Source organism: Chionomys nivalis, chromosome 11 (assembly GCF_950005125.1).
Source record: "Chionomys nivalis chromosome 11, mChiNiv1.1, whole genome shotgun sequence".
In the NCBI taxonomy this organism is placed as follows: domain Eukaryota; kingdom Metazoa; phylum Chordata; class Mammalia; order Rodentia; family Cricetidae; genus Chionomys; species Chionomys nivalis.
In genome coordinates, this window is record NC_080096.1 from 45,423,990 (window position 1) to 45,435,339 (window position 11,350).

At 44.0% G+C, this 11,350-nt stretch overlaps 1 protein-coding gene across 1 annotated transcript; it reads right to left on the bottom strand.

The window, feature by feature from the left end:
- Nucleotides 1–6,205: 6,205 nt before the first annotated feature.
- Nucleotides 6,206–11,101, bottom strand: LOC130884267 (PRAME family member 18-like). Its single transcript, XM_057785320.1, has 3 exons — nt 11,018–11,101; nt 6,894–7,205; nt 6,206–6,776 (listed from the first exon to the last, which is right to left on the bottom strand). The coding sequence occupies exons 2-3, from the start codon at nt 7,178–7,180 to the stop codon at nt 6,497–6,499; spliced, it is 567 nt and encodes a 188-aa protein (XP_057641303.1). The 5' UTR covers nt 7,181–7,205; nt 11,018–11,101; the 3' UTR covers nt 6,206–6,496.
- Nucleotides 11,102–11,350: the final 249 nt, after the last annotated feature.

Here is an 11,350-nt window from a genome sequence, read left to right on the forward strand (position 1 = left end):
ATAGAGAAACCCTGTTTTGAAAAACTAAAAAAAAAAAAAGAGCCGATGTTATTAAAACATCTTAAATGCCATATTCTGTACATCTCTGAGGTGTTTGAAGATGACCTGTATATCTAAAATATATCTTTGTTTGACCTTGAAAACATACATGATGTGACTACAAGTTCAATTATAATAGATGACTAACCTGCATTTCCTTATTATCCTAAACAGTTGGTAATAATAGACTAAAAGTTTGCATTACATTGTTAAATAAGCTGTATAATAGCTTGAACAAGAGTAGAAATGTATGTACAGTATGCTTTAACAAAATTAATTCCAAATTTGTATACAATATATAAAAGTCCAATCCAATGTAAAACATTTAAAACTAGTAGTTGCTTTTTAAAAGTTGATTCAATAATCTACCTTTCATCTTATTATATCTATATCCTCCCTTTTTTCTTTTCATAGCAGATTCAATAATCTTCCCTTTTATTATATCTATATCCCCCTTTGATTTCTTTACAAAGCAAGAATCTTGAATCTAATTTCCTCTGTTTAGCCTTTTTTCTGACCATTAACAATAATAACTTGTAACCAACACCCCTATTTAGCATTCCCTGTGGGAAAACCTTCCATTGATGTTTTAGTAGGCTGAGAATTATTATAATTATTATTATAAATAGTAATAAATACATTATAAAAATTATTATAATTTGCCTGTGAAGGGAAACTTTTCTCTTTTTTTGTAAGGTATAGCAAAGAAATAATCTTTTAAAGCAGTAACTCTAAGAGGCCATCCTTTAGACAATAGGGAAGGCAAAGAAATTCCAGATTGTAGATTGCATTGGCTGAATCAACATATTAACAGCTCTTAGATCTGTTAGCACTCTCCATTTTCCAGATTTCTTTTTAACAACAAATACAGGAGAATTCCAAGGGCTGGTTGATTCTTCAATATGCTGAGCTGTACCAACTGTTCTAAAGCTTGCAGTTTCTCTTTTGTTAAAGGCCATTCCTTAACCCATACGGGTTTTTCTGTCAACCATTTTAAAGTTAGGGCTGTTGGTACCTCTGAGAGTTCACCATTTGTTGTTCTGTATTTTTGTACAGCCTGAATGACAGGTCAGTGACTGTTTTTTACAGTACCTTATAATATCCTTCCCAGAAACATGAGTTGGTTTATGGTTCATTTCTGAGACTGCAGGAATGTTAATTTGAGTATTCCATTGTTGTAACAGATCACAAACCCATAGATTCACTACTATATTAGCTACTTATGGCCTCAGCTTTCCTTTCTGTCCTTCTGGCCCTATGCCTTCAACCTATTTCATGCTTTGTTTTACCTAAGTTAGGGTTCCGATTACTAGAAATTTAACATCTGCCTCCTGCAGAGGCCAATTCAGATGCCAAGATTCTAGAGTAATAACAGTCACTTTTGTACCTATGCCTCATAATCCTTCAATTATATGCTATCTGTTTATACTCTCAGCTTTGGTCTTTTTTTGTTTTTTGAGACAGGGTTTCTCTGTAGCTTTGGAGCCTGTCCTGGAACTAGCTCTTATAGACCAGGCTGGCCTCGAACTCACAGAAATCCGCCTGGCTCTGCCTCCCAAGTGCTGGGATTAAAGGCGTGTGCCACCACCGCCCAGCAATCAGCTTTGGTCTTTGATCATTTATAGAAGTCTGCCAAAATATACGTTTTCTATTTTCTATTGGAATTTTTGTTTCATCCTCCATGGTTATTCTATCATTCATAGCAGTATGGTTTTTTACAACAGGTCCTGGATTTTCTAATTTTCCTGGGGAGGTGTGTCCTCCACAAGGACTGGGAATAGTTGGGCCACTTTCAACTTGAGGGCCTGCAAAAGGTCCCCCAAGGAATTTCCTGATGGTAATGGGTTGTCTTGTCTTTTTTAAAATCTACATTTACTGGTCCAATATCAGCCTTTGCCACATCTTCTGCATAATCCAGAAGTTTGGGGCCTTCTATTTGGGTCATTTTGACAAGAAATATTTTTAGGAATACCCTGTCCATAATAATCCCTTCTCAGATGGCCCATTCTACCATAATTAAAACATTTGGTATTTTGATGTCTCTTCATACCTTTGGTAATCGCTTCTCTTTGCCCAAGCATCAGTGTTATAGTCAAATGACTCAATATTGGCTGTGTGTAGGTCTCACTCATCCATTCGTGTTGATCTGATCTTTAGGAGCCCAAGTATCCTTTTGTATTCTAAATTAGTTTTTCAAAAGCCATAAATTCAGTAAGTACTCATCTAGCATCTGGATATGCTACCCTTATTAGTACAGCTTTAGTTGATCTTTGCAAAAAGTCACTAAATAGTTCTCTTGGGCCTTGTATAACCTTAGTATATAAAATAAATTCTTTTTCCTGTTCTTGAATATTGTCCCAAGCATTCAAGGCTGCTGTACAACATAGAGACAGGGTGTGTTCATTGTATATAAACTTCAGGTTGAACCCTAATATCTGTCTCTTGGTTTTTATTAATCATGCTACAGTGTGTCCCTGGGGTTGTGGGTGAGGATAGACTTTGAAGTCATTCTTGGTTTGTTTTTTGCCCTTCCTGCTTGGATTTTGAGATGTGTTGTGAACCCTCAGTGTCCTTTTCCAGACTCCAGCTGCTTGCTGCCAGGATTCCCTTTCAGGATGAATTCTTATCCCTCTGGAACCATAAACCCAAATATTCTCTTTCCTGTGTGCGTAGCCTGTGAGGTTGATGCAGGAAGGACAATCCAGAACACAGGGTAGAGAACAGTCTGTGCAATGTCCAGAGAACTTGGCTTCTAACAGAATGAACAACCTGGGATGTGGCTCATTGGGGACAGAGCTGACCTGACATGCAGGAGCTCCTGGAATTGATCTCTAGTATCTTACAACCCTGGGAGACAGTACTGCTCGAGTTTAAGACTGACCTGGTCTGGAGTAGTTAAGGACCATGTGATCGCTGGAGTACAGAAAGGAGGGCAAGACTGGAAAGAAACCAGAAGGGAGAATGACAGGGTGTGGGACCTGTGTCTATCAGACCAATACTCTGGAGGCTGAATCAGGAATAACCTGTCCAGCTTCAAGCTTGGATAGAGTTCGCCATGCTTCAAAAAAGGGGAGGAAGAAAAATAGAAAGGGAAAGCAAAGAAAAAACAAGAGTAGAACAACGAAATCTCTACAAGTTTGTCTAAGACTCAGTCCTCCCATTTGTATCAAAACAACCTCAATAAACCAACATTATCAGAGATTTTTATGACCTTGACTTTAATTGAGATAAGTGTTTTGTTGGAACCTCCAGCTCACCCCTGCAGGATCCAGAAAGCCCCTTCCTATCTCTGAAATCTCCAAACAAAAAGAGGGTCCAAACGCCCAGTTATGCATTCTTGGAGGCTATAGCAACTCCTGAAATTGCCAGCAGCCCAAATCCCAGCCTAAAGTGTTCAGCTTTTGACCATACTAGGGCATAAACCCAGCTTGCGACAAACATCATCACCCCTTGCCTATAACCTATATAAGCTCCCTACTTCAGTTTGGGCATGTGGTTTCTCCAGTCTTGTTCTCTGGACTTGAGAACCCACCCAGGAGTTGCTTTGTTCAAATAAAACTGTTCTTGTACTTTTACAAGTCAACTCATTGTGGCTTACAGCATCAGCGGAAAAAACTATTGTTGGGCTACAAGAAACCTTTTATCTTAGTGCCAAAACCCAAGAGGAGTTGAACCTACCCTCCAGGTGGACCAGGTCCTCTGGCCACGTGGGGAAGCTGCTCCTCTCCCTTTTTCTTTCTCTATGCCAGATGTGATCAACTTTCGACTTGAGGTAAGTCACCCATTTTCCAGCCACCACCTAAAGAGGTACCAAGTGCCTCTCTCTGGGCCAAGGACCCCTGGGAACCTATGCTAAGCCAAGAACATGCCAGGGCAAGTCTGATCCATTTCCAGAGCAGAGACAGTCTCTGTTCTGGGGGACTGTTGTGTTAGGAGATGTCTTTCCCAAAGGCTGCCCCTATCCCAATGCTTGACCCCAGGCTATTGATTGGGGTGCCTCACCCTAGTCTTCTGTCTCTGGTACAGGCTTGGAAATGGGCAACCCTGGGTCTCAACTTGATCCTTAGTCACCCCTGGGGTGTCTGCTATCAGATTTATTCAAATTGGGGCTGTCTCACACCATATAGCCAAAATAAATGGTTTGAACTTCCTTATGTCTAGGGTTTTTGAGCTCTGCACGCCTGCCTCTCCCTCTGTTGCCAGTGCTCAGTGGCCAGGTTTGGTTGGCCAGGGTTGTGATACCTCCAGTTGCCTTTTCCACCCAGGGATTGACCTTGAGCCCTGATCCCAACTGAGCTGCCCAGGTCACCAGCCCTCTCTTCTTGTCTCTTCCCTGTTCTGTCTGCCTCTTTCACATCCCCACTCCAAGAGGGTCTTTTGCTCTCTCTCTCCCCCTCCCCAATAAACCTCTTGCACTAACCCTGTGTTGCACAGTAAGCTCTCTAAGTGGCATACTTTGGCAGGGCCCACCAAAAGGTACCCACTTTGTGTTCGTTATCTTTCCATTGTTGCTAAAGACTCACTAGGCTCTCCATGCATTTGGTCTGGCCATGCCGGGATCCTCCCTGCCTGCTCCACCCACAACAGATCCTGTCTCCCTGTTTGTTTCTGTCTGTTCTCCCACCACCGTGCTGGGATCCTAGCCACCTGATAGCTGCTTCTCTTGCTGCTGACTCAGGTAGAATTTATCCTTTTCAGATCTAATGGTGTTTAATGACGAGGCTATTGATAGCTTCACCAGTTTAACAGCTGCCCCCGCCCCCAAGGCTACAACTACCTTCATAGTTCATTAGTTAGTCCATTAGTTAAGATTCCTGTTAAAACTACAAACAGATTTACCTTCTTCATAGGCTTCATGGTAAAGGAAAAACAGGTTTCAGATATAACTTTCCGCTAAAGGAACACGGGAAATAGTTTAAGATGTATAAAGGTGTTTAGTTTAAGATGTATAAAGGTGTTTTTGAACCTCTCTCCCCTTTTTTTTTTTTTTTTTTTTTTTTTTTTTTTTGGTTTTTCGAGACAGGGTTTCTCTGTGGTTTTGGAGCCTGTCCTGGAACTAGCTCTTGTAGACCAGGCTGGCCTCGAACTCCCAGAGATCCGCCTGGCTCTGCCTCCCGAGTGCTGGGATTAAAGGCGTGCACCACCACCGCCCGGCTTCAGCCTGTATTTTTATAGAACAATGGACCAACAGGGCGGGGATGGACCCAGCCACAATGAGCTGGGCCCTTACCACCCATCACTAATTGAAAAAATTCCCTAGAGCAGGATCTTATAGAGGCATGTTCTCACTTTTCCATAATCCTGAAATCAGGTCTGGAATAAAGAGCCAAGTTAGCTGCTAAGAACTTCTCTCTTAGCTACTTAGAAGGTTGAGACAGGAGGATGGCTTGAATCCATTAATGTTATGCAAGAAATCTGATGGTGCATCCCAGCCGAGAGATCTTGCTTGCCTAGGATCACAAACCCTGGGTACTCACTTCGGCATTGAATGACCTAGAAGTGGGACGTGCCTGCTGACCCAGAATTCAAGATTTGAGGCATGGAGATAAGTTAAAGGCTGGCTTATATTGGCTATATATCAAATTGGAGGACAGATGTGCTACACCAATTTCAAAATTATCACCAGCAGTGATAGCTCAAGCCTTTAATCCCAGCATTTGGGAGGCAGAGGCAGGCAGATCTGAGTTCGAGGCCAGCCTGGAAGACAGCCAGGCCTCTACACACACACACACACACAAAAAAAAAAAAAAAAAAAACCCAGTCTCAAAAAATCAAAACAAATGAACAAACAAAAACTGTATCTAGCAGGAAGACAGGCTTGGTTCTCTGACATAAGATGGTTTCAGAGAAGACCAGTCCAGCACATGGACTAGAGAAATGAAATCAAGGCTGGAACCTGAGCCATGGTCCTACACACCTTTAATCCCAGCATCTCAAAGGGAAAGCCAGGAGGATCTCTGAGTTTGAGGCCAGCCTGGTCGACATAAAGAGTTCCAGGCCATGCAAGAACTACAGAGTAATCCCTATGTCAACAAAGGAATTGGATACGATATATGATGGCTGCTCACACTTATCAAGAGGCTGCAGAGACCGTATTGTCACTTCCTTGAATCTATTGCAGGCAAAACAAAAGCATCCAAAAGTACAACAAATAATTAGTCATGGGTGTGTACGCCTTTATTTAATTTCAATGTTCCATAGCTAAAAACCTGGCTTGTCTGGTAGTCTATGTGTTCAGGGTCCAAAGTTTCTACATAGAGTTCCAAGTCACATGAGATGTCATCATGACTGTTTGGGGGCTGGAAAGATGCCAAGGGAGTTAAAAGCAAGGACTAGGTCCTTCAGAGGACACAAGTCCCAGCACCCATGCCGCATGGCTTACAACCAGTTTATATGTAAACTCAAGATTCAGAGAGGTCGTAAGAGATCCAATTCCTCTGTCCGCCACTGGCGCTTTTCATTTCCTTTTACGAACCAACCTAAAAAAATAACTTGGCACAGTATATCTTCTCACCTTGAGCCACTCCATGAAGAAACTACTGTAGTCCTTGAGAACGACATACAAGATGGTATACTCGGCTAGCACCTTCATCAGCGGCTTCCTTCGCCCTGTTTTGGGATCTATTTCCCCTCGTTTGGTCTCTGGAGAGTTGTCCCAACGATACTGTGGTCCCGGACATCCTTCCCAGAAGTCGTGATGGATCTGTTGTAAGTTGAGCACTTGTAGTCTGCACCTACTGTGGTTCAGACAGAAAGGAGCTTCAGAGGACAATTGTGATCTGTCTTGATCCCACAACTCAACATTTTCTTTGAATTTCACCCACGGCCTTTCCTTCCAACTCAGCCTCTCTCACCTAGGCCAAACGGACTGGTTACACAGGAAATCGATTCCATTCAGCACAGCCTGGAAGTTATCCCTTTGGGCGTATTCTATCAGGGCCCCCAGAGGGAGGGAGGGGAAGGGCCAAGATATTACCATGGCCGTCACTATCCTTGCTTGTCGGTTAACGAAGGCCTGTTTGAACAGTGGTGGGAAGAACACTGTGGGCAGGTTCTCCAGAGAGGAGATGGCCAAGTCCTCATTTCTTAGCAGCCCCTGAATGGCCAGATGTTGGAGCGTAGGCATTTCCTGGAAGCTCATCTTGAGGGCACCAGGTAGAGGGATCCTGTGGAAGCATCCAGAAAGACATCCTTTCAGACCAAAGCCTAGAAAGGCCTTTGCTTCTCCCTCACAGAAAGCACCCCAGGCTCAGAGTCACAGCCCAGAAGGGAGGACCTGGTCCTCCCGTTGGATTTTCTATCTGCCGCACTCATAACCGCAGCTCTTCCAAGGCACCATGGTAGAGTGTGGACTGGCCATGTGAGGTGTGACTCACCACTATTCTACCCTACCCTAACCCCTGCTGCCCTGAGTCCTACTCCAGAGGGGAGCGGGTAACCTAGAGAGACTGGAGCTTCATCCTTTTAGGTGAACCCTTGCTCCATAAGTCCCTCTGGATGAGCTGTTCCCAAGAGTACTGGCCTCATTCTGCCTTCAATTCTGGGTCCTGGCTGGGAAAAATCTGTGAAATGCTTTTAAGAACTTTAGAAGCAGATGTGGATACCCTGAGTCCTATCCCAGTGTCTGGGAGGATGAGGCAGGAGAATGGCCAATGTGGCATTGACCTGGGACAAGGACAGTGTCCAACACAAGCGCAGGGACTGGACTGAAACAAAAGCTTCCAAGCAGCAATGGTGAGAGCTTAGCATCAGCGTGAGGAGCAGCTGAGAGGCCGAGGTCTGTGCCCAAGAGGGCCTGCATGTTGCTTGCAATTAGGGGGAAACTTTTGTGAGAAACAAACTCTAGGGTTAGCTTTCCCTGAACTTCATTTCCATTTGAGGGGTGGGAATTCAAAGTAGGGTTTCTCTGTGTAGCCCTGGCTGTTCTAGAACTCTCTCTGTAGACCAGGCTGGCCTTGAACTCAGACACCAACCTGCTTCTGCTTCTCAGCGCTGGGATTAGAGAGGTGTACCACTATCCGGCTACTGTTTGCTTTCTTAGTTCTCAGTTTTATTGTTGTTTTGAGATAGGGTCTCACTACGAGACATCCTCTGGCCTGAAACCTCTTGTTATGCAGACCCGGCTGGTCCTCTTAAACTCATGAGATCTGCCTACCGCTGGCCTGGGAGTGCTGGGATTCAAAGCAAGTATCTCCACCCCAGGCTTCTATCTCATTTAGACATAGATCTCCCTATGTATTCCAAGGTAGCCAGGAACTGAAGAGCCTCATGCCTCAGCTCATCCCTTCAAATCTGAACTGCCACCCACTCTGTGCCTTTTAATTTTAATTTCTTACAGTCTTTCCAGGTTCCCCCTTTCAAGGGTCCTAGCTGACCTAACTTTCAACCTACCAATGTCAGTTGCCACTGTAGCTAAGATTAGTGGCCCATTCTTCCACTGTGTTCCCAGTACTATTTTTGAGGCCCATGTAAAAGAAAATATTAATATCAAGGGACTGAGGACATAATACAGTCATTTAGAGCCCTGGCTGTCCTTTTAGAGGACCTGGGTTTGATTGTCAATACCTATAAGGCAGCTTGTGCCATATAGTGACAAGTCAAGATAGTGCCAAGGTCCTGCCATCTTGTATTCCTGCTGAGGCAATTTCAGTGTTAACTAGAATGTGATCTCCTTGATGGAAAAATCCCATGGAAAATGACCTAACATTATCCTAGGAAGTCAATGTCACGTCATACTTATCTCAGCCTAAGTTTAAATCTCGGGAACGTTTGAGTGGGGTCCCGGCTGACGCCTATAGAGACTTTCAGTTGGCTGTAAACTGTGTCTGAGTGGTTGAGTGGTTATTTTAGGTGGGTTACCTGTAACAATATGTAACTCCAGTTCCAGGGGACCTGACCCCATCTTCTGTCTTCCATACACACACATATGTGGTGAAGACAGATGTTCAGACAATCATACATAAACCAGCATCCAAAGATTATTACAAACCGGTAAAAACCATCAAAAAATAAAATCTCAAACTGGGTAGTGGCGGCCGCACGCCTTTAATCTACTGAGGTTGATCTCTGAGTTCAAGGTCAGCCTGGTGCAGGAGTGAGTCCTGGACAGCCAGGGGAACTCAGAAACTCTGTGGAAAAAATAAAATAAATAAATAAATAAAAACAGAACAACAAAAAATTCACTCAGGACTCTGTTCTCGTGGTGGGTGAGTGCAGCCTGAAAACAATTTGAGATCAGCCCAGGCTACTAGAGAATCTATTTTTTTTTTAATGAAAATAGAAAAAAAATCACCAAGACCTGGTAGTGAACTTAAGAGGATTTCTGTCACTTCAAGGCCCACCTCGAAGTGTCCAGGACAACCAGGGCTACACAATGAGACCCTTTCAAAAATAAAGATTTTAGGGTTTTGCTCCCTTTGAACTCCTCCCATTTTGAAATTTTCTTTTTTCTTTTTTTTTTTTTTTATTTTTCGAGACAGGGTTTCTCCGTGGCTTTTGGTTCCTGTCCTGGAACTAGCTCTTCTAGATCAGCCTGGCCTCGAACTCACAGAGATCCGCCTGCCTCTGCCTCCCGAGTGCTGGGATTAAAGGAGTGCGCCACCACCGCCGGGCGTGAAGTTTTCATTGTCAATTAATAAATCCACATTCACTCTGCATCTTAAAAGAAAGAAAACTTTTTTTTTTTTTCAAGGCAGGATTTCTTTGAGTAGCTCTGGAGCCTGTCCTGAACTTTGCTTTGCAGATTAGGCTGGCCTCAAACTCAGATCTGCCTGCTTCTGCCTCCCAGGTGCTAGAGATTAAAGGTGTATGCTAAAAAGAAAGGAAACTTCTTTGAAAGGCAGAAGCTGGAGATGCAGCTGGGGTGGTGTGTGCTTACCCAGCTCACAGGAGACCCTAGCTGTACTGTCCTAAGCACTGTACCCAAAGGCCACTATGGTCCAAACCTCCATTCCAGCACTCAGAAGGTGGAGGCAGGAAGCTGAATCTGAGTCAAAACCATTTCAGCTACATTTAGATTCTTGGTTAGCCTGGGCTACAGGAGACTCTTGTTTCAAAATAGCAAAACCAACAACAATAAAGCCAGAAATCAGGACTGAGGAGATGGCTCTGGCAGAGGGTCTGGATTTGGTTTCCAGCACCCTCATGGTGACCCAAACCAAGCACATCTCCAGTCCCAGGGGATCCCATGTTTCTTCTGACCTCTTAAGGCATCAGGCACATATGTGGTTCAAGTACACAAACGTAAGACAAACAATCATTCACATGAAACAAATTAAAATTTTAAAAATAATCTTTAAAAGCCAGGAATAAACTGGACTGAAAAATAAGAGAATAGAATTTGGTCACCCTAGCCAGAACCACCAGAATTAGGAGGCTGAGGCAGTGGGGAGACACAGTCTTATAATGCCAACATTCCACAAAGACAGAAGCAGGAGGATTACAATTCCAGCCTGCCTGAGTCACGAGACCACTGCTGTTTTTCTCTGGGTAACCCCAGCTGTTCTGGGACTCAGTGTCAAGCTCACAGAGATTCACCTGTCTCTACCTTCCAAGTGCTGGAATTAATGGTTTGCACCGCCACACCTGGCCTCAAATTTTGATTTTTTTTTTTAAGCATTGTTTTTTAAAGTTCTATTTTATCGTTTTGTGGGGTGGGGGTGCACATTCGTGCCCTCTGCCATCATCGGTGTTGTGTGGACATCAGAGAACAATCAGACAGAATGGGTGCCCTCCTCCCGCCATGCAGGACCCAGGGAGCAAAACCCTGTCTCAAGACAACAAACCCATGAATTCACAAAAAAAGCAACAACATTGGAGATGAAGCTGTCCTTGAAGCCGAAAGGAGTGAGTCTTCAATCTGCCCAGCGGAAAAGAGAGAAATGAGAAGTCTTGTGTCCCCCAGTTTACTGTCCTTAGAAGGGAGTGGCTGAGTAACACGAGATGGATTGGGTGTTCTCATAGGGGTTGAGGGTCTTACCAGACACGGGCCCTAGTGACACAGTCCTTTACCCAGCAGATTCAGGAGGTGGCTCCAAGCTCCCAAGGTTCTCCTGCTGGCGTCTTTTCATTCCCCCTTTCACTTCTTCAATTTACAGCCTTATGGACCAACCACAGGCTGCCACGTCATCAAATTGGTTGAGACTCCACCCATTTTATCTGAATTGGGATCAGGTGTGTCCAGAATGACTGAATCCGATCACTCTCTTGACAGATTGAACGGAGACTAGGGAGAAAAACAGCAACCCATTCATGAACCCCCTTCAGAGTATTTCCCTTCCTTACTTCTTTTCTGTCTATCTCATGGTTTTTG

Bases quoted from the DNA above. Each gene is read 5' to 3' on its own strand.
- LOC130884267 (XM_057785320.1), bottom strand. From the start codon at position 7,180: ATGAGCTTCCAGGAAATGCCTACGCTCCAACATCTGGCCATTCAGGGG. The intron at 6,777-6,893 runs GTGAGAGAGGCT...TCTGAACCACAG, and splicing joins AACCAGTCCGTTTGGCCTAG to TAGGTGCAGACTACAAGTGC.